At 38.2% G+C, this 24,180-nt stretch overlaps 1 protein-coding gene across 2 annotated transcripts in view; it reads left to right on the forward strand.

The window, feature by feature from the left end:
- Positions 1 to 423: 423 nt before the first annotated feature.
- Coq6 (ubiquinone biosynthesis protein COQ6, mitochondrial) overlaps positions 424 to 24,180 on the forward strand; it is a 64,576-nt gene continuing 40,819 nt past the window's right edge. The window contains exons 1-3 of one of the 2 annotated variants that reach the window (XM_083137881.1): positions 424 to 525; positions 16,095 to 16,285; positions 17,935 to 18,186. In XM_083137881.1, the coding sequence (XP_082994007.1) occupies positions 432 to 525; positions 16,095 to 16,285; positions 17,935 to 18,186 (537 nt within the window). In that variant the 5' untranslated portion in view covers positions 424 to 431. Of the gene's footprint in view, positions 793 to 16,094; positions 16,286 to 17,934; positions 18,187 to 24,180 lie in introns of both variants that reach the window. The other variant, XM_083137880.1, reaches the window with a different exon arrangement.

Raw genomic sequence — 24,180 nt, forward strand, 5'->3', positions numbered from 1 at the left:
ACTACTGATCAAAACCACAGTATCTCTGAACACGGGTTGAAAATCACCGTATCTACTCACGGCACAACAGTTACGCAAACTATAGTATATGTGAAAATCAAGTCCCAACAATCTAAACATCTTGTTATAACTAATAATTTTAAAGAAATCGTGCTGAATGGTAAGTGTTTCGTAAAAATGATTCACACGAATATATGTAATTTAGAAACTTCTGAGATTCAAGAATTTAAATACTTGCATTTGTCTGCATATGTTGAACTTAAATATTCCAAACGATTAGTCCATTACCGCAAAAGAACCCAAATAATAATAATGATTATATGTCATTTTTCTGTTTCCACAATATACTCTTCACGTTATGATAGAAATAGATTTTGTCTCTCCACAAGGAAATGTAAATATCCTACATAGAGCGTATTTTTTTTCATTACATGTACAGTACATACTATGGGGCAATTCGAGAAAATACGAATGATCGTGACAGTGTTTTCGAATCGAAAGTGGAATATGAAATAGTAACTCCGGGTTAGTAATTTGAACTTTAATTCATCATTTTTGTAGACATGTGGTGTAATCTTGCGTGTCGATCTGTAAAATACATAATTGGACGAGAAAATAAACTAACTAACAGTCATGTTACTGCCATTACATTTAAACGTTTAAAATTTGCAACTTGTGTAGGATGTGGACAAGGTATCCATACATCTTCGACGTCTTATGCAGACAGCACAGTATACGATGTTATTGTGGCAGGCGGTGGGATGGTAGGCACCAGTATGGCATGTAGCTTAGGTAAGAAAGTGTTCTAAACTGTTTTTTTAATGGTTTGATTTAAGGGCTCAAGTTCAGTTTGTTTAATTCCTAATTAATCCATGTGCACAGACTTTCATACATCGGAGACACATTTCTTCAATTTTACACAAGAAACTACTTACGGAAATGAGTTTCTCCAAGGTTTACAACGTTCGTAGAGGTATTTTCTTTCATCGTGGAATATATTTGACCGGAAAATCATGTATTTTTCAAGAGAAATATCTCACCTACGCACAATGGTCATTGCTTTCATTTGCGTGCCCTACGACAACCGGATGCTGCGTACATTTGATGACGTAAGCCCCTGTCAGTGTTTCAACCCCCCCCTCTTTGGTTTTTACTATGCTTGCCTAATGTAACCAAACCTAACCTAACCTTATCGGAAATGGTTCGTGGGACTATCCGTGAATGGTTTGTGGGGCTATCCTTGAATGGTTCATGGGGCTATCGGTCAGCTACCATGCATAATGGTTCGTGGGGCTATCCATGAATGTTTTGTGGGGCTATCCATCAGCTACCCAGGCTATCCGTCCGCTACCCATGCATAATGTATACTTTCCACCAGTGACGAACATGATAGTAGGTACTTTTCGGTGAAGAAGGTTGAAACACTGCATACCAACAACATGAGTCAAGATGTGCCCGCCATATTGTGTGTTCCGGAAGCAAAGAAAGGAATAAAAGAAAGCACTCAGAATGTGAAAAATTGTGCTTGTTTTCGTGTAAAAAGCATAATGGCACCTTGAACTATGTCCCGCAATACACAATTGGGGTAAATGTTTACTATCCATCGGTCTTCTGAGTTTCGTCAATTTTTGACATTTGTACTTACCTATCTGCTTCACGGATCATTTTTTAACGTGTATTCACATTTTTTGGATCAATTTTTTTTTTTTTAAAAAAAAGTGTTTTTTGTAACTGAAGAACGTACGTTTCCGCAAATGGTTTGTGGGGCTCTGTATCAATGGTTCATGGGGCTATGTGAGAATGGTGTGTGGGGCTACGCATATTTTTTTCGAAACCAGTTTTTAACTATTGTAACCTATTGTGACCCTACCTAACCTAACCTTACCGGAAATGGTTTGTGGGGCTATGTATGAATGGTTCGTGGGGCTATGTGTCAATGGTTGAATTTCCGCTATGAAACATTCCCACATCACACAAAACACCTTCCAGATGTTAGACAATACTACAGGAACTTATTACGGTAAGTAATTTCTTCTGTAGAAATCTGTCCGAAGGATAGTAAACTAGTACCCCCAGACTTTGTTACATGGTTCAATTTCTATTTCTGTTTGTTACTACGTGCTTCAGTGTCTTAGTGTTTACTTACTGCATTTTGTCTGAAGAAGGGCTTTTCCCTTCCATACACATCTATATGACCCTTTGTTTAGAAGCAGCAATTCGTTTCCTGTCATCTTGGACTGCTGCTGCCATCTACTTCATGTTCATGGGGTGCGAAGAAGTATTGCGTTGCTAAGTATGTTTGTTGTTAGATTAGGATGATCTGGTTTAAGGCTCTTTGTATTAATAAAGCATCCCTGAATGCTTTTGTTGTTTGGTTAGGTGGGTCAAGTTTAGTACTCTTAACCATTAAAATAACGTCGCTAAATGCTTCCAACACTGGATCATGCATCAGGTAACATCAAGAGGGAGATCAAATCATTGAGGAGCACAAGTCTATGCTGGAACTGTATAAAGTCTTCATGTAATAGAGCTATCTACATTAAAAAAATCATCTGTGATTGATTTACCATGTACAGAATTTCTGGCAAATGCACCCTGTTATAATAATACAAAGGCTGTCACAGAGATGGTGAGACAGATTATTCCTGGCTTGGCAACACTGCCTATGGTTTCGGCACTAGTTGCGTCGTGTAGGATGACTCATTCTGTTTCCGTAGCAAGTTGTCACATGTTGCGAAACCACGTTAGTGAGCAGCTGTGTTGATTTACATGGAACGTGTTTCGTTTACCCCTCCAGGTTTTTGTGTACAACATTGCTTTTCGCGATGAGTATTCAAGATGAACAGCGACATGCCATAAAATTTTGTTGGCATTTAGGGAAAAGTGCTGCGGAAACATATGCAATGTTTCAACAGGCATATGCCGATCAAGACAGACTGAGTAGAACCACAGTATTACCAAGGAGTCATTGAGACTCTGCGCCAGCACGTAGCAAAAAAGAGGCCACATTTGAAGAACTCCTTCATATTGCACCACGATAACGCACGCCCGCATACTGCGTGGGCTTTTCAGGATTACGCTATGAAGATAAAAATAGAAATTTTCCTGCATCCAGCATACAGTCCTTGCACCCTCCGACTTTTGGCTATTTCCACTTTTAAAGGCCGCTTTACGTGGTTGTCATTTCATGACGAACAAAGAGGTGATCACCACAGTGCAAGTTTTCTTCAGTTCGCTACCTGACGACAAATTTTCAAAGACATTCACAAAGTGGCAGGAGCGTATGGACGCTTGCTTAGCTGTCAATGGTGCCTATTTTGAAAAAGATGTACATCTACTCGATATGGCTGATTCTGAATAAAAATTTTGTGGTTTGTAATTTTTTTGTTTCATTTTAATGATTCTTGGAGGGGTCCATGTACATACTTGTCTTTTAAGCCTCGGCTGGATGTTGAAAGAAAACCAAATTTCGAGGGTGTCGTTAGTTCCGTTCTAACAACAGTACCAAGGGAACACGAGGGAGGCGCTGACGTCGCTTTCAAGAAATTCTCCTTCTTCCCAGCCACAAACTCTACCATATTCTTACTATTGTTACCTCGCTTCTTTTACGATCTTGCAGGGAGGGGGAGAATGGAATGGTCGTACCCACTGGCCATTGACAGATGTTCCGGAACCCTGAAGATTAACTGTTTTCCTTTCCTTAGTTGAAAAAAAGGTTACAGATCGTCCTTTGAGATCACCAGCCTATGCACTGTGAAGCTGCATGTTTCTTTTTGTTTCCGTCGGTACATTCATTAAGTTACAGTAAAATGGCCAACTAACATAGATTATGTAGTAAAATACGAAGGGGCGAGGTGTAGGGGCCCCACAATCTGCTCTTGATTTTTTTATATAATCGCAGAAATTCCACAGATAGTGTCGCTTATAAAAAAAATAGATTTACGAAACAGAAATCTGGTTCCCAGTAACATCATATACGACGTCTGCGATAACAAGCAGTGACGTATTATCTCAGCCAGAGGGGCCCCGGTAACTTGTCATATGGGTCCCCCTCCGAAATGCAGAATTAACTTACTTGCTCGCAGATGTCAATCGATAGGAAAATATCCCTCATCTCATACCTTTGTATCTACGCAGTTTGTCGTAAACGTAGTGTAGCGTGTCAATTGTCTACAGTTAGGAATCCAGTAGAAATATTCAGTTGCTCAACCAGTCGATCCTTATTTTACAACAAACATCAAAATTGTTAATTCGTAACCTTTTAGTTTTACACGTGATATTTAAAATGTAACTTCCCACCAAATATTTTCAAGGAGGGGCCCAATTCTTTTCATATTGAAATAAGAGCTGAAATGAATTTCCCACATTGTCTACACTTGTTACATTTTACTTCAAAGGGGCTGAAAACCTCAGTTAAAGGTGGGACCCATAGTAAATTATCCCTTTGCTGTAAAGACCATTATTCCATCCTCTGCCACGCAGGGTATACAACTTATGAGTTGAATGTGACCATTATTTTGTGTAATTTTGTAAGTTCATATTTCTTACAATTTGGCATTTTGTGGACATTTCTGTCGAACTAGTTCTTATTTTCTAATGTGTTAGGATTTTCTTATCTGCAGTGTTTGAAGGGAAAATTCCTCGCTGCAAATTTCCTTGTTCGCGTTGGGGATAGAAGGAAGGATCCTTGTGTGGAGCAACTTGAAGATAATGAAGTAGATGAAGGAGAATGATTATGCAAATTCGAGCACTGATGGTCTATTAATAAAAAGGTTCTTGTTTCATGAAAAAGTCTTTAAGAAAGTATCATCACTGGTCTATCGAAAAAAGAATGGCAGCGTTAAAATTATGAATAATGATGTTGAGGTCTACTAACCTGTGGCAACCTTCTTTTATTTTGGGATGGGCTCAGTCCTTCGAAGCTGCTGTTCATTGAGTGATAAATTTTCAGTGAATAGAGTTCCTTCGCAGCTTTATTATCTATCACTCAAAGACTAGAGTCCGCAGTTATTTCTTCGTAGCAGATGGAAATTTACCTTGTGATAGGTTACTACCGACAATCTAGATGTCCGGTTCAACCCCCATTACTGAAGGATAAGTTTGTTGCTTGAGTATATTAGGGCTACTCACTCAGTATTAGAAGGCTAATATGAGCGACTCTTACGTTGCATCTTGGCCTGGAGGAACCAGGAGATGGCTTACGGGCTGAAGGCACATTCACCTCAAAGTCCAAAAGAGGAGTGTTTACTATTTTTTTACAATTCCACCGAAACAGTATTTTTTAATATCTGTGTAATATATGTAACTTCATAAAAAATATTTCAAGCAAAAATACAAAGCATCACGAACAAAATATTTGGCAGCGGGAAGCTTCCCCCTCCTCCAAAAGTGATTCCTGGCTGTGTCGCTGCGTTGAAGTAGAGAAAATATGTCCAGATTCTTCTTCCAGTTATTTTTCAGAGATTCAGCCCATCCTGATTTAGTTTCAAGAAAGTACTACAGTGATATAAGTCGATAACAAAAAAATGGGAAGGCATAATATTTGAGGTAAAAGTTAATTTCTTGTACAACGAAGGGGGGAGGGCAGCTAACTATTGTACTTCCATCCCACTCTGGCATCATATTTTTTTTTTTGGCACTAAGGGGGCCCCTCAATATTTTACTTGCAGGTGGGCCCAAATATCTGCGCTACGCCACTGACTGGCTCGGATCCCACTTTAAACTATACGTCCAGTCCCGATTTGCCTTTCTGTGAATATAATTGGTCTTAAAACAAGTTTAACAAACAAACGTTTTGCTATCAGTTCACAATTATGAGTTGGTGATATTGATAAGTGTCCAAAATGGATAGATGCACGTAAAGAGTGAGGTATTTGCAAAATTTCCGGCAACTACTCTTGAAGCATCGATATATTATAAATTGTACATATATAAGTTTCCCCACAATAACCAAATGTTAGCAAGTAGATGGAGGACTCCCCCTTCCCTTTAAAATACCATTCTGTACATAACCGCCAAACTCGGGATCTCTATTACTCAATATTAGTCTGTTCGATACCCGTTGTAGGCACATGGCACAGTGGTTCGGATCCCACTGTAAACTGTAGGTCCAGTCTCGATTAGCCTTCCTGTGCATAAAGTGGACTTAAAACAACAAATCAATCAATCAAGATTAGTCAAAAGCAGGTACGTATCAAGAAATATATTTCGGGGGGGGTGTCCGAACCAAGTCTCAGAAATAATATTAGTAATAATATAAATGATTAAATTAAAGTATTCACGTTAGATTAATGACATTAATTAAATATGTAAATTAATGTATTATTATTATTATTACTTGAATAGGCAAAAAGATGGTGTAGAAACAGGGATATAACAAAACGTATTCTTTATTTAGGTGTAGTTAATATTGCAAAAAAATGAAATGGGAAATGAATGTCAAATAGATCAAGGATCGAATATTTATTGAATAACAAAAAAGAAGGTTGGATCCAGTAGACGAAAAGTAAATTTCTTGGTTAGTTCCATAAATCTTCTTTGACACTGGCCTTCACAACCGTATGTTCCCAATATAATCGTTGCCTTCCAATAAGTTCGGCAGAAATAAATAACCTTCGATTATACAACAAATACTAAAAACGTATATTTTTATTATTTAATTTCAGTACTTGTGTACGATGAATTAGAGATTATAATTATATTTTCCTATATATTTTGTTTTGGGGGGCTGAACTTGTGAACTTGGATCGTGCATAAACAGTGGCCCAGGAACATTTTTCATCTCTAAGGTACAAAATTAGTCCTCAATATTATATATATATAAAACGGAAAATCAGAGTTTTGTCATTTGAAAGTAGCGAATTTCTAATAATTTTAATGCAGGGTGTCATTTGAAGGGACAATAGGAGGGATTTTCCCCTGTCAGTGGCGTGGCGTGGGATTTTTAAAAGTGTTACCGGTTATCAGTAGGACATTTAAGGGAGACTTGGGCGCCTCCCCACCTCATGCCCCCCCCCCCCCAATGTCTTACAAGTAGTTCATATAATATTAATCTGGTACGTCTGCAATTCATCAATTTCATCATATCATCACTCATCCCCATCTTCGCAAATTAGCCAAAAGTGGCACAAGCAAAGCAAAATCAATCAAATCAAATCAAAAAAGTTCTATGATGCTGTCATAAAGTGAAGTTTTTCATTTGAATTTGAATTTTTGGGTGCGTCATGGTCATGGTCCATGTTATCCACACCTGAATTCCACACGTTTTTTTTCACCCGAAAATTGAGTACATGGCCAACAAAAGAGTTTCAACAACTGCGCACATCCACTTAACCATGGATAGTCGTTATACCACGAAACATTGAAATGTCGGTCATATCCAGCAGACGACTTGGTTTTTAAATCGTTCAAAATAGGCTTTGGCCTCCCTTTCGCCACAATTTCGCTTGTTTCTGCAAAAGAACGAACCGGAAGATTGCTTCAAAATATCTTCTATTGTACGATTACACACACTGTTCAGATAGGATGAACCCGCCACCTCGGAACTCGGAGCAAGCTTCATTAATTAATTGACAATGCCCGAAAACAACATAAAGACGAAAGACACCACTCACAAAACTCGCACTGCACAGTCCCTCCCGCAAACCGTTGTTTACTTTTGTAACACGTGAAGCACCCTCCTTGCCCCTTCCCCTTTTAGCATCGGCGCTTCCCCAATATTTCCTTCGGAACCTGCAAGAAGTCCAGTTCTACTACTGTTGCCATCTTAGTTCTTTTGAAACCAGATTTGCCCAAATCTGCAAAACTTTTCGTTTCAAATAAGACGTAGTATGTAGAGTAGATGTAGTCTTCATCTGTTTCCTAACTACTCCCACTCCCATGTTTCGCTAAATCCACTGAAATCTGACACCACTACTATTTCGTATATCTTACGTCCTTTGCTACCTTTAAGGCTTTCGCTTTATAGGATAATCGTGACGATGAGGATGCATGGTGAATTATTGAAATAAAATTATTATTTATTTGTGTATGTAATTATTAATTTTTATAATTATGTAAGTAATATAATAACAACAAACATTGAATAACCATTTCTTGCTGAGGATTCGAACCTGGGACACCTGACACTTCAGAGCGTGTTAAGATAACAATCGGGAAATTATGCTTGTAAGTAATGTTTTCACCAAAAAACAGTTCTACCACCTCAAGAACATTGCTTCAATCCGAAATTATTTAATTCCTGCGACAACGTATGTCAATCTCAATTGGACCTTTCAACAATTATCATAAATTTCTGTAACCGAAATAATATTATATGTGTGAAATATAGAATTTTAGGTTGACATTTTTAGAAGGACAGGGGACCCCTTGACCATACCCATCCCTCTCCTCTCCTTCTCGCCCATGATGTCGAAGAAGGACAAAGAGGACTTTCATAATCGCTGATATTTAGTGTAAATACAAAATATCACTTGGTAGTTTGCTTTTCCCCCAGTGTGATTTGATTTTTTAAATTTTGATTTGGCAATTTAAGTCCACTTCATGCACAGTAATGCTAATCGGGACAGTTTAAAATTTGGATCCGAACCACTTGTGCCTCCACCAGGTATCGAACCCGGGATCCCTTGATTATAAGGCGGTAACGCTACCACTGCGCCATCGTTCCCCAGTGTGACTGGACACCTTCAGAGTAAGATAGACCCGATTAGGCGACTTAGCTCTTTTCTGTCAATTGAATATGGCAACAATGATCTGTATCCGGTAAGGATCACCGGCAACTGCGGCGTCTAAACAGTCATGCCAATAACCCGCCTCCTCCTCCCGCCGCAACCGTCTTTGCTGCGACGGAAAGTCTTCCTTGGGTGGGCTCAGGGCCCTTCCCTCATGTTGCCTGAGGAGGGTACCGGATCAGTCCTCCTCTTCGCTTTTGCCGGTGTCAGAAAAAATGTCAGTCTGCAATGTTTACTTTACGACAAAAGTATTACCACTTTATGTACGTAATAATATTTTAAGACGGGTTCTTCAATTCTTTATATTTTGGTGTTACCTGCGGTAACAGCGGCTACATGCACGCCACGCCTCTGCCCCCCGTCTTGTTTTGAAACATCAAATTTCTAGTTATGAGTGACACATCTCAACCTGGGATCATTATTTTCAACCCACTTGTAAACTATATCGTACTTATGGTTTTCCATTTGGATTCATTTAAGTTTACCACACCATAGCTACATACAAAAAATTCTCGTTATGCAATTTATGGTGACTGTGTACAGTGACACCAATTTATACGGGTCTGTGGGACCCGAGCCCACCCAATAATTTATGTGATTTGTGAATTCAAATTTTTGAGCCCACCCAGTGTTTTTTTTAAAAAATTGGCACCCCTGACTGTCTCTTTTAAATGCCATGTATTCGGTATTTTTTCAGACTACTGGTGATTCACAAGTACTCTTGTATCTAACACTAAAACTGGGCGGTGTATCTGACGTATGTTGAGTTGCTTGGTCATTTAATCTTCTTCGAGAGCTTGTTGAGATCTGTAGTATTTTGTTGTGTTTTATAAAAATAAGTCGAGGTGGTCCCCGACCGAGGAAAACCATACGTTTGAAAGCATTGTTTTCAATCTTCGTTGCACAGTATGAATGGCCGCTTTGAAGACAGGTTTATTTTTTAATATAGTCCTATTAAATGCACACATATGGCATTTAGATGATTAAGAACGTGTGTTTTATGGAAACATGTCAGGAAACATGTCATGTCAGCCAAAACACATTTTCACCTCACTCAAGTATTATGTGAATTCAATTGAAATTGTACCAATATCTACAACTGAATGTGAATGCGGGTTCCGTGACATGAATCTAACCTTTACTGAACAGAGGGAGATTAAATATTTGGTTAAATGATAGAATACATTGCCGTAAATCAATTTCAGTGTTGGTGTTTTATTTTCATTTGGTATGAGCTCAAAATTTTAAACCTTCGTTTTAAAAGTAATTCAAACACAAAAATTGTTATTGGGGGCCATTTTGATTTTTTCGACTTTATTACTACCTTCATTTGAATATTTTATTTTCTAAAAATTTCGGGGGGGGGGGGGGCTGTAGATCCTTCATCACCCCCTCTGCGTATGCATGCCAGTGCCCTCTGGATCTCCCTCCCCTAAATAGTGCTCGCCTCAAAAGTGACAGAAAAGCCAAGGTGAATTCCTTTTTCTAATCTCTAATTCTCCAAAACTATTATTTTTGGAATGAGAAAATAGAGATTAAAGTTGATTTGAAAAAAAAAAGTATTGAAGGACAATAACAGGGAAGTTTTCCCTTTGTAAAGTCGGCTGGGCGTCTCACTGGCCTGCAGGAGACTAAGATTAGATTCCTGGGCGTGTTTTGTAAGGTCGGATTTTTGCGGCCTTATCTCTGCATAAAACAGCTCTGGTGTTCACTCATTCTCAAATAAATAGGTACCAGTGGAGGACGACACCCCTAGGGGCGGGAGAAGGCTAAAGCAGGCTGGAGCGTGATGCTTAAAAACCAAAGGATAGAGAATGAAAGTGAAAATAAAGATTGATTGATTGATTTGTGGTTTTATGTCAACTTTATGCACAGAAAGGCTAATCGGGAGTGGACCTACAGTTTAAAGTGGGATCCGAACCACTGTGCCATGTGCCTCCAGTGGAAATAAAGAGGCAAAACAGACTGAAAGAGAGGAAAAGGAAGTGGAAAACCAACCAAAACAGACTATAATAACAGAGGGAGGGGTGGATTGAGAGAAATGAAGATAAACATTTCTCACGATGGAGTGAGAAAAGGAACAAAGAAAAGAAACAGTACAGAACGATAAAGAGATAAAGGAAGGAAGAGAAACAAAAAGAGAGGCATACAGAGAAATCTATAGAAAGAGAGAATGAGAAACAGAAACAAAAGGTAGAAAACGAAATAGAGAACGAGCAAGTGGAGGGAGAGAGAGAAAGAGAAGGGCAAGAAATGAAGGATGCTCTATATCTGAAGAGCCAGGGAGAGAGAGCAAAGAACGCAGGAGGGAAAATAGAACAAGACCTAATCGTGAAAAAGATACTATGGTTTTACACACACAGAGAGATAAAAGAGTTATAAATAAAATTGAGTTTTCTGTATTACAAGTTCTACTCTCTCCCAAGTCTCATTCCAGCTCAAATGAGGAAAAAAAAAAAAGTCGCCCTAGTTTCGAGTGTAAACGAAATTTTAAAATTTTACTCGCTAAACTGCTGGAAAAGGAATACAATTCAATTGTATTCAAATATTATGCACCATTACCAAGGAGGGCCTACTTGTAATCAGAGGGCCCCGGGTTCAATAGCCGGTGAAGGAACGCCGCTCCCGAAGGAGTGGTTTGGATCCCACTTGAAACTAAATATTAAGATTTCACCAGATTTCTGACTGTGATGCACCGCAAAATCATAAGTCCAATACACTCGAATGTCAGTTAATGAATGAATGCTTCCTTAGTTAATGTTACCAGTGTCAAGTCACTGTTCAAATTGAAGGGGATTCCAGGAAAGTGTCTCCTGTCTCATTTTCCCCAGCCTCTACATCTTCAAACCAGTAACTTAAATTTTCTATTTTTGTATAATTTGTATTTTAATTTTTAGGTTCATTTAACGCCGACACGTCAGTGAAAATTGTCAATTTTTACATAATATTACATTAATTTTTGTATTAAGTCCTATGTTATGCACAGATAGGCTAATTGGGATTGGACCTACAGTTTAAAGTGGGACCCTAACCTGGGAACTCTTGATTACAAGGTGATGACGTTACCACTATGCGATCGGGGAGCATTAATTACAGATGAAATTCATGGTTTGGAAATAAATTTATTAAAATGTTGTTACTTCACACCAAACTCACACAGAGCATTGTCGTCCTATTAAGTTTTGCGCTTTATACGTTTCATAATAATAATAATACTCATGATGATCATAATAATAATAATAAAATGATGAATGTTAATTTAAATTTTTATTCTATTATTTACTTTGAGCTTCAATAAATTAAAATAAATCAGTTATTGGGTCTCACCGTGCCGCAAAAGATTTAGTATAAGTAATATAATTGTATTAGGTAAAAAAAAAGTCAAAATGCGAAAATAGGAATCTCTGAACCACTCTCTTCCATCCTACATTTTCTTCAATTCCCATTATGATGCATAACCTAGATATGTAAAAAAAATCTGAGAGCATCACAGAATAAGTCAACGAAGTAACTGGCTTTCTTGTTTTGGATCAGACTTGTAAACCGACGTAATTTGTGTAAACTAAGTGATGGCGATTCACTTCCTCGACTTGCAAGACTGTCTGTCTTGTATTTTGAAAGTAGCCTCCCACTGAAGGAATGAATGCACTTCCCTGAGTTTCCAAGGTCTTTGCGCGGACAAAACATAAACCAGATGTCAAAGCAAGATAAGTTTACAAATTGCAGTGTGAAACCCTCCCCCCCTCCTCCGCTCCGAGCGGCACATGACCGGTGCTGCAGATGGGAGAATACACATTCAGAGGGTTGCTTGCCCAGAAGTGACAGCTGCGCCATAAGCGGAAAATCCTCGAACTTCTAGAAGAACTAAATACTTATATTTTTTGTAATAAAATTATGTAATTTCTGTTGAAGATATTGTGCAAACGCTTGGAATTATCTATCTAAATTCACGACACTAAGATGCACAATGTTGAACCTAAATGGTAAGATGGTTTAAAATTCTTCAAACGCCCCATTTAAAGCTGCTTTCACATCCAATTAATGCTGCATTTCCAATTTTTTGTACGCTAAACTAGAATCCCAATTCGATTTTTTATTCAATACATCACTTCGTGTATCCTTCTAGAAAAGCCTTGCAGAGTATCACCGAAATTGGAGGCATATGTTAGGAGATTTTGTCAACAGAAGGAGAAGCAGTTTTCAGCTGTTGAGAGAAACATCCAGCCGAGGCTTAACTGCTACGCAGTCATGACTTTTTGACCTATTGCACTCATTTTGGTCTCAATCGGCAGCTAATGAAGCAAATTTTCACCCTAGTACCTTTGCTAGCCAATGGAGGTCGCTGTTTTCCTATACAGGAATTAGTCTCACCTTCTCTGCGACAGTCTTTGTATATATCTATAATACTCTAGTAGCGAGCAAGATTCAGCCATAGATTCATGTTACTTCAGAATATTTGGTAACAGTTCCGATTGTTTTATGATTATTTTTTTTTCATATTCTCCTAGCAGGATGACTAATTATCGTAGAATTTTGGCAATCATTGTCACACAAAAGTAGAACCTTTCGTAAAGTAATGAACACTGTTTGAATGTTTTTAAAAAGTTATTTATTTTGAAAAAAAAAAAACAACTTAAAAATTACCTTACGCAAATATGCACGTTCCCATGGACAATGTACTTTCCACTGACAAGTGACTGTACATATCGTAGACTAATGGGAATTAATGTAGAAGTCAATTGGAACCTTAGGAGAATGCATTTAGGACTTTATTTTAATGCTAAGAGAACCAAAGCTGACCTGCTTAACCTAACTACCAAAGCATATATTGAACAAAATCTTAAGTAATTGCTAAAACTTCGCAGTATGTGTTAACAGAAGTAAATCAAAATCGAACCATGTTAAAATTGCATTCGTAGCATGATGAAATTGCAAATAAACAAACATAACTTGGGGCGAATATTTCTCATACAGATGGAGCTTCAGATGAGCAACACGATTCTTATTTAACCCTTCATTAGGTGCATAATTTTCTGTAACATACTTAGGCACAGGGTGGTATTTGTAGAGGGGATGGGGGATTGCCCCTCTGTTTGATAAATTTTATCCATAGGGGGGAAATGTTATATGGCATAAAGTCATTATCCCTAGACAGTCAGTAGAATTTCCCCCCACTGGAAATTTCTTAAATACCACACTGCTTAGGCATGTGGGGAACTCCTGTGTCCCAACCCTTTAACTATCTTTAAAGTAGCCTATGAAATACACCATGAACTATGCTGTGCATGTGTGCTGAATGTTCTTTCTTCTAAGAGCAGCTGCACTTTCTAAGTGATGTAATAACGGAAGGAGTCTCATGTTTACTTTTGGTCACACAATTACTTTCATGTTCATTTTCTTCACTAATACATACCGTGCCGTTCCCTTCCTCACTAACACACTTCCATATAACATCTGAATCTGCTGTGTGCTGTGCTTTCAATGCTTTGATATTTTTCTTATGTATTTAGGCATGTTTCCCCGCAGCGAAAGAACATTCAACTGCACAAAGCACTCATGTGCACTATAGTTTACAGTGTTGCAATCTTGCAATGAATATCAGTGGGTGACACTTGTACCCCATGTGCTCAACGGAGGGTTAAAGAAAAACAAAATCACGGGCAGAGTTGGTAAACATGTTTTCAAATTGTAATAAGCATGTCTAATTTGTCTTAGAACTTATGAAATTGAACTTCATGCTAAAGTGAACACTGAAACAAATGCAGACAGTAATAATTAGTTAGCAAGTGAAGTTACAAAATAATGTTTTTTATGCTGTATTTGGAAAGGTGTGTAATGCAAACAACAACAACAAAAAAAAAAAAATACATACTGTAGTATAGCTGTTGGTGGTGGTGGTGAGTTACTGGTGCTGGTTCAGCTTTACTACATTCCACCAGAAAATGGAAGAGTGCATTAAGATAACTTTAAAATTCCATTTTCAACCAGATTGTTTTGTTGAAATTGCTAAAAACCATATATGTATACTTGCTCTTCAGGCAAAACAACCCTTTATTTCTTTGTTAGTTTACTGCAGATGAATTGTTGAAAATGTTTTTATCAATTTCTTCATAGCAGTTCCAGCATTTGTCATTCATCTTCACACTCATTGGTTCCAAATACTAACACAAAATAAGTAGTGAGTGGAACAACAAAGTCAAACCCTGTTTATGGTCCAAATACATTAGAATATTGGATGTGGGTTTGTGTAGGGATTGCCAAACACAGATGTCAAAATATCTGAATTACTCATATAGTTTTATACTTTACACATTTTACAGGCTCTACATATTATTTTATTTGCCATGTCTGTATTTCTACCGCACAGATTCTCAATAAATCCATAATCCAAACTGTTATTTTATTCTTTTTTATGTACTCTCCACGTATTCTGGAAATGTTTACTTTTGTTTGCCCTAAAACAGATCTCTGCTTCATTCAGTTCAGTAGAAATGCACAAAAATTTCCATAATACCAAATTAATAATAATAAATGAGATATCTTAAATTATAGCATTTCCAATTTGATGACCCGCTGCCTGGAACAGGAGGGGTAGAAATGCTGAAAGAACATATGCATGTTCTTCATTACTTGATCTGATAACTATCTTTCCGTCCCACCAACACCTTGTCCTCTCCCCCGACATGCCAGAGAGACAGGGCAGATCATCTCGCATTGGTGTGTCCGAGGGAGCAAGCATAGGGTTTACATTAAAGCATACAAACAAGAAAGTTTGTGTGGGTTTAACATGTTTGTTCCCTTATTTTTCAGTGTGGGTCATTTGAGCAAAGATATTCTTGAACCTTTATTTGATAATTATTTCCATAATTTCAGAAACTATTTGTACAGTCACGGACACTTCTGGGTTGTAATTACTCATTAAAAGTGACTGTGCCAGAATAACTTGATGAACTTGAAAAAGTAAATAGCAATTCACTTATACGTATTATCTCAGATTATATGTATTTGTCGAATATTTAAATAATCTATATTATTTGGATATCAGGATAATCAAGATTATCCATTGCGGGCCATCATGACGGAGTGTTTAACACATCAGACTAAGATATCAGGGGTCCCGGGATCTAATCCCGGCCTGGGCATGGATGTTTGTGAGTGTCCATTCATCATATCATCACTCATCCCCATCTTCCCAAATTAGCCAAAAAGTGGCACAAAAATTGAAGGAAAATAAGCAAATCAATTGAAGATTATTCGTTTTCTGCATTTTGTGGCCCTCCCTAGTTTAGGCTAATGTGTTTTTAATTTAAATCTGCTAATTTGTTTCTTTTAAAATGTAATTTTCTTATTATTTGTATCTTAAAGGGCAAAGCAAGATGTTCTCTGACAAACAGATTTTGCTGCTAGAAGGTAACCCTGCAAGTACATGGACACTGAAGCCTAATTTCAGTAATAGAGTGTCAGCATTGAATAAGCACACAAGATCTTTTCTAAGTTCAATTGGTGCATGGGAGTCGATAGCTAGTGCAAGATTTAAGACAGTGAAAAAGCTGCAGGTTTGTTCTCTTCATAAAATATTGTTAATTTTTTAAGCTTTAGTTGCCAACATTGTTTTTACGTGTGACTGGGAAGTTAATGCAGTTCTGGTGCAGCAGTGGATAGTTATCAAATATAATATTTTATTGGTATTTAACATTTCAAACAATTAAACATTATTAACCCTTAACCACAGTCATGAACATTTTGGGCACTAACACAGTCGTGTGGTCCACAGGACCTCTATGAAAAAAAGGAATATAAATATATCAAGACATATTTTAAATTATGTGAATTTAATCATCTCTTATGCTTTGTTATTCACTGAACACAATTACGTAGTTTTGAGAGCGAAACATTATTTTTTAACTTCCCTCAAAAAAATATTTTGTTTATATTGTGAGTTTAAGCAAAACAAATACTCCAATCCAAAATATCTCTTATTTGAGTATTTACACACAGCTGATGAACGTGAATTTAGTCCTTAGTTATTGTTTAACATTCATTCTTCAAAACCACAGGTCCCTCTATTCAGTATATGCCACAAATAGAAAAATCTGCAATTCTCTTGTCTGTTGATCGTAATAAATCATCGGTGATTTTAACCCTCAAACACAGTATATAAATAGAACACCACAGAAGCAGATAATAAAACCTTTCCCTTCACGCTTTCACAGCACACTGAAGTTGAGGAAGGTACTGAAAGAGAGGTAGCCTCAAGGTCAAAACTACTGGCGGGGTAACAAGTGAGAGGAACACTCCGGTCCGTGGGACGTCACAACTGTAGTTGAGGGTTAATAAACACTTAACATAACACATGAAAGTAGGAAACTGTATCTTCCTGTATTACCTACATGACACTATTGCTATAACAGGGTGGCTACTCACAGGGAATTCCTGGAATTTTGCGTGAATTATTGGCTCCGGGAATTATACGTGGAGTCTGCTTGCATATTTATCCGTAGATGTGAAAAATTGCAACTTTTATTAATTCAAATCTCATATTCAATTTTTACATATTTATGAATACCCTGAGGCAAGTTTATCATAGTTTAGATTTTATTTTCATCGAGGAAGAAGAAGAAATAGAAAGCAGCGTCGAAAATAAAACAGAATCGTCTCAATCCGTTTGCTTTGTTAGTGTTCTTTGAAGAGAAAATCTATCTGACATACGGAAGATCATTGCAAGATATCTTGAAGTTGATTATGTAAATTTGAAATTGTTATATAATTAACAATTTTTCGTAAATTACTATATCTCATAACATTTGTGGCTTGTATTTGTAGATGCATTTCTAGTCTGAGTATGTGAAATGACAAACTCCACACCTTAAATTAAAGAATGTCGGTAATACGTGAGGTTCAAATAGAGAAAACATCTTGTACCCTTGAATTTTTGGAAAGGTCGCCTTGAAAACTGGGAATTATACTTGAATTTTATCATGGCTCTAGTGTGATCACCCTGTATAATTTAAATACCCATTTAAACAAAACTGTTCATATTTTCCTTGTCAATCAGTTAATGTTTCATCAAACCATAGCGTTAACTTTAACTTCAAATTAAGTTTTTGCAGATTGCCACTTGCTTTGTATGGTAGAAGTTTTTTTTTTTTTTTTTTTATTGTGTTGCAATATTTACGCCACCTGATGTTTCCCGTTTTACTTATAGGTTTGGGATGCTTGCTCAGAAGCTCTGATTACATTCAACCATGATAATATGGATGATGATGTTGCATACATTGTAGAAAACAATGTTGTGCTGGCAGCTTTAGATAAAGAAGTTAAAAAGCTGCAAAAGAACGTGAATGTACTCTACAAGGCAAAAGTAAAGAATTATGTGCTACCCAGCACTGAAGTCTCAGAGAATGATTTAGTTGAAGTTCAGCTTGAGGATGGAACAACTTATAAGTGCAGACTGCTGGTAAGTAATTATTTGTTTTCACTATAGTAACAAACCTTTTTAAAACTAGGCAGCTACAGTGTGATCAATTGTTGTTACATTTTATAACTTTTTATTGAAGTGTAGAAAAGATATGCAATGTAAACACTGGAATATTATTCGGAGAAACACATTTGAAATCTCAGTACCGGTATTACATTAAATATTGCGCCATGTCTATCCCCTTAAAGGCGAACACTTCACAGTGCCGATACCATCCATTCCCACTGATATGGATACTTGAAAATTATAACTATTCAAAATATTTACAAACTTTGACCTATGAGTTTTTGAATTGGAACCATTTCATGACAATCTACCAGAGTTTTGATTGGAAATAGGGATGAGCTGGTATGAAATTTTGGCCGATACCGATAAAGTACCGATATAAAATTCCTGAACCTGAATGGTTCATTGACCTCCTTAATAAATATAAGGTGACTGCAATGCAAAAGACGTCACAGTTTGAGACATTTACTCTGTAAGAAGTAGGATGTGGAGATTATCCATAAAAATTCTAACAAAATGGCAGAATATTGCACTAATTTATAGGATACTAGCTGATCACCCGGCATTGCCTGGGTATTTATCCCAGTCTTGTATTAGACATGAAAATAATGAATTCTAACTATAGTGTAAAATGTAACTAATTTTCTTTACAGGTATTTAAAAGTATAAGTAGAGTATACAAATTACAAAGTAAAATCTTTACAAATTCACTATAATATTAATTTAACTCAAAACTTGATCATAAAGAACATTTTTCATTTAACCTCCAGGAGCAAGAATAAATAAATTCTTTGGGATTAAATGTCATCGAGAATGTCACCAATTAGCTTAGCAACTCCGAAAACTATGGATTCAACACTAATGTAGGTCATTTTTGACATTTTATTTTTCACCCTCTCTCAACCCCCATGCTGATACTTGGAGTTGAACGGCATTGGGAGTGTCACTATTCATCTTAGCGACCCAGAAAACTATGGATTCCTCACTAATATCGGTTGTTTTTTAATTATTTTTACATGTCACCCCCTTCCCACCCCCACCCCTAGGGGTGCCAGGGGTGTCTTACCCCCACAGTATTTCTTTCTGGATTGTAAGTCATATGTGTACCAAGTTTGGTTGAAATTGCTCCAGGTGTTCGAGAGTTATGCCGGAACAAACACATATACATATATAAAGGTAAGGTGCTCCCCTGTGCTTAGCACCACACTATGACGGCGTATAGGGGGTAACGCTCTACACTTTCTTGATCCAGTCGTGAGTGAGGGTGATGTGATCAGCATCACATCCCTGACCGCCTTTACCCCCCCAGGTACCCTTGTCATTCGACGCTGGGTGGTCGCCGGGGCCGCTTCCAACGTTAGAAAAGTTCCCGGATTTCAACCAGCTGGGGATCGAACCCGGGACCTTTATCATGGTACTCAGATGCGTTATACATACAGGGTGATTCTAAAGGTAGGGTACAAACGAAAACCAAAGATACCTCCCATGAAATAGAGACGAAAGTGCCCCTTCCACTTTGCCCAGAGATGCCTCCGTGAGGAGCTAGACAACGCCGAAAACGTGCGAAAATGAACTTCACACCGCTGTACAGCCAGTACAAGTGAAGATAGAAAGGCGGAACAAAACAAGTCAAAAGGAACACCAAAGTCGCCCATCCGAAAAACACCAGGTGGCAGCTGTGCAACGCATGCGCATGGGGTTCCACAAAGGAAATAGGAGTGTCCCACAAGACAAGTGAAGGGAAAGGGTAGCAATCGACAACAGTAGGGACAAAAGAAGCAATGAAGCATGATGTAACAATTGCACAGCGGGAAGAAAACACCATGACTGAAGCAGTGCAGTCGAGAAAAGTAGTGCGAGGTTGCAGGACGATGTAGGACGAAGAAACACACCGAGAATGCAAGCAAAGTGATCCGTGACACTCAACAGGCAACAGACGTGTACATGGTTCGGGGCAGAAATGGCGGCGGTGCAGTGCATGGGGAGTCCCCAAACACAGTGTAGAGACACCGCAGCAAGAACAAAGCACGGTGCAACAAAAGAGAAAGAGGACCGGACGGCGAATGGTACCTCCCAAGGAGACAACAAATGCGGGACGAGGGATTCCCCATAGCAGCACCGAGGGGATGTCACACAGAGGTTGTGCGCCAGCAGGACAAACACAGCAACTACGGGCACAGGAGGTTATTGCCAATGAAAGGTGCACGTACAGATAGGACCACGTTCCTCGTACAGACGTTCTTACAAATGTCGTGATGGGGCCCAATCAGCCTCTTAGAAATGAAGCCGGAGGCACATCGCTGGGTGGGAGGGGGGTGAAAGGGTGCTGGAGTGTCGTACGGACCCCACCACTCCACTTTGCTTGCATTCTCGGTGTGTTTCTTGCTTTTTTTGTCTCTACTGTTGTCAATCGCTACCCTTTCCATTCAAATGCCTTGCGGGACACTCCTATTTCCTTTGTGGAACCCCATGCGCATGCGTTGCGCAGCTGCCGCCTGGTGTTTTTCGGATGGGCAACTTTGGTGTTCCTTTTGACTTCTTTTGTTCCGCCTTTCTATCTTCACTTGTACTGGATGTACAGCGGTGTGAAGTTCATTTTCACACGTTTTCGGCGTTGTCTAGCTCCTCACGGAGGCATCTCTCGGCAAAGTGGAAGGGGTACTTTCATCTCTATTTCATGGGAGGTATCTGTGGTTTTCGTTTGTATACCTTTAGAATCACCCTGTATATACACACTGTATATACAACAGATGTTTTGTGTTTTGGCAATTGCAGAATTTAAATCTGTAAAACGTGTGCAGGGAAGTTTTCGCACTCATTATAATATTGGTGCCGCGGGTGATGTCCCAACGTACATGTCGATTATGAAATGGGACAAGCAGCTGAGAGAAACAGGATCTTTGTTGCCGATGACAGAGAAGCGTGCTTACCGGTAAGTTTGTGAAGAAAGTGTTGAAAGGATTCGTGAGACATTCACTAAAAGCCCTAGAAAATCAATCCGGCAAGCAAGTACTTCAAATCCCACCAACTACAGTACATAGGGTACTCCATAAAAGGTTGTGTTTGCATGCATACAAAATCCAGGGCCTCTCCGATGGCGTAGTGGTAGCATCGCTGCCTTGTAATCAAGGGGTCCCGGGTTCGATACCCAGTGGAGGCACAAGTGGTTCGGATCCACTTTAAACTGTAAGTTCAGTTTTGATGAGCCTTACTGTGCATGAAGTGGACTTTTTTAAAACACCAACTAAACTAAACTAAAGCATACAAAATCCAAATTCATCAACATCTAAAGCCAAGTGATATGATAGGAAGAAAATAATTTGCGCTAACAATGCTGGACAAAATTGATGAAGACTGTGCATTCCTGGACAAGGTGTGTTTTTCCGGAGGCAACATTCCACGTGTCTGGATTTGTAAACGGACAACTGTAGGATCTGGGGGTCGGAAAATCCATGTGTTGTGCACGATGTAGAACGGGATACTCCAAAATGTAATGTGTGATGTGGAGTCATGAAGGACAAAATCATCAATCTTTTTTTTGGGGGGGGGAGAGCATTGTAAACGCAGCAATTTACATGGACATGTACAGCAATATGCTGTGCCTCAACTTCCAGAAGGAACAATTTTCCAGCACTTTGATTGATGCACAATGGATTGGTAGAGGATCGCTGTTCATAACGTGGCCACCAAGGTCACCGGACCTTACTGTGCTCGACTTTTTCTTGTGGGTTTTTGTGAAGGACCAGGTGTATGCTACAGAGGTTCTAGATTTACGAGACTTAAAGCAAAGAATTTGTGTTGCAATCAACAATGTGATGCCACAAATGCTAGAAATTGTATGGGCTGAGGTGGAATACCGATTTGACATTTCCCGCGCAACCAATGGGCCGCATGTTGAGTTGTATTAGACTTGTAAAAAAACTTTTTGAGTTTATGTATGTATGTAAATAGTTTTGGGCGTAACTAATAATAATTAAAGAAAATATGGTATTTTCTTTTATTATACTTCTATGCGGAACACCCGGTATCTAGATTTATAGATATATCGGATTGGTAAAATTATTAATAATTATTGATTGATGCACTGATATGCCAGGATGTATAAGGGGTGGCCTTCTGGTAAGGCACCCAAACGTCTACCTCACTTCCATGTAGTACACCCTGGTAACTGCTTCTTGCAGGCCAAACTCGGCTGTAGTACCTGGACCTATGGCCAGTATAATCCTCTGTAGGGCTGTGTGTGTTGTCCTGTATTTTGTCCTTATATGTGCAAAGCGCTCCTTTACAGTCTCAACTTTTAACCAAGTAAGGATATTTTATTCCTCAGAGACGAGTGTTGATTTTAGTTATGATAAGGGGCTGGTCCCTATATAATGTGATGGGTGCAAATAACCCCAGTGTTAATGCACCCAAACATATTTTTTTTAATCAATCAAACCGATATTCCTGTATCGGCAGATATCGATAGAGTACCGATTAATCTGGCCCATCCCAATTTAAAATATTCATAGTTTCACATGAGATTATCATTTAATCACAAAAACCATTCCTCCCTCAATGTTAGGGGACTCCCTGATGGCATAATGATAAAATCATCCCCTTGTAATTAGGTGGTCCTGGGTTCAATACCCAGTGAAGGCACGTAGGACAGTAGTTCAGATCCTACTTTAACTGTAGGTCTAGTCCTGATTAACCTATCTGTGCATAAAGTTGACTTCAAACAACAATTTAACTCTCCACAATGTTGTTGCGAAAATTATGCATTTTGCATAAATTCCAGACTCCATGAAAGTGACTTGAAGTGGTTCCTGCAAAACATCCCGATTCAGGAAAGTATCAGCCACTATCGGCTATTAAATTCTAATTGATATCAATACCACTGGTATTAATATTACTCAGCTATATTCACATCTTATTTGACCACCTTGAAATATTTTCTAAGTTGAGAATTTGGTAATATAGCAACTGTCCACTTTACCAAATGAAGACTTCTGGGGTGAAAAATTTACATTCCAAGACATTAACTGAATACGGAGAAACTAGTACTCACTTGATCCACAAAACTGTTTTTTACTTCTTCGTTCTATTAATTTCAATGGCCACTGCCACCATCCTAGGAAGTGTATATACTACCGCATCTCTCTTTTCCCAATTATGAACATTAAATGAAGTTAGGAACTATAAAACAGCATTGTAATAGACAAACAAACAGAAAACATAAATTGGAGTAATGACATTAGAGAAAATTTACAATTCTGCATGTTTGCATTGAAAGCAGAGATTTTTTTTCTAAAAAAACATTGTACCAGTTAACATATATCCTGATGGAAATTACCATCAGGTTCAAGTGCAAAGATGCAAATTTCACAAAAGTTTGAGTGAAATTGAATGTGCAACACCTTGCAGAATAATGTGTAATTTACAAATGTGCATATTCTCCAAAACAATAGAAGTTTTTTTCTCTCTCTCTCTTTTTTTCTCTTTTTCTTTTTCTTTTCCGCTGCTTCGATTGTGTGGCACTGTCTCTGTCAGTACTATCTCAATGGGATCTGTTGACGACAAAACTAGGGATGGCCAAATATTACCTGGATATACAGATTTCATGGTTATCTGAATTATTCTCATATCCGAATTATCCAAATTAACGAGATACCTGAAAATATCCAATATTTGGATTATCCAAAATGTCTGGATACCCAAATGTGTACATGATCCGGACAGTTTTATCATCTATCCGTTTTACAGGCTAACCTCATGTTCATATTTCACTGTACGTTTTCCTACAAATCCATCATATCTGTACTATCTGGATATTCATATTATCCACATATCTGAATTATTTAGATATTCAGATGATAATTGCATCAGAAATGGGTATTGGGTAATTTGAAATCCAGATATGCGTTATCCAGGTTTTTGTAGCCATCCCTAGTCAAAACTACTGAAGATAGAAAGATGTAATTTCAT

Source organism: Lepisma saccharinum, chromosome 16 (assembly GCF_977018435.1).
Source record: "Lepisma saccharinum chromosome 16, izLepSacc3.1, whole genome shotgun sequence".
Taxonomy (NCBI): Eukaryota; Metazoa; Arthropoda; class Insecta; order Zygentoma; family Lepismatidae; genus Lepisma; species Lepisma saccharinum.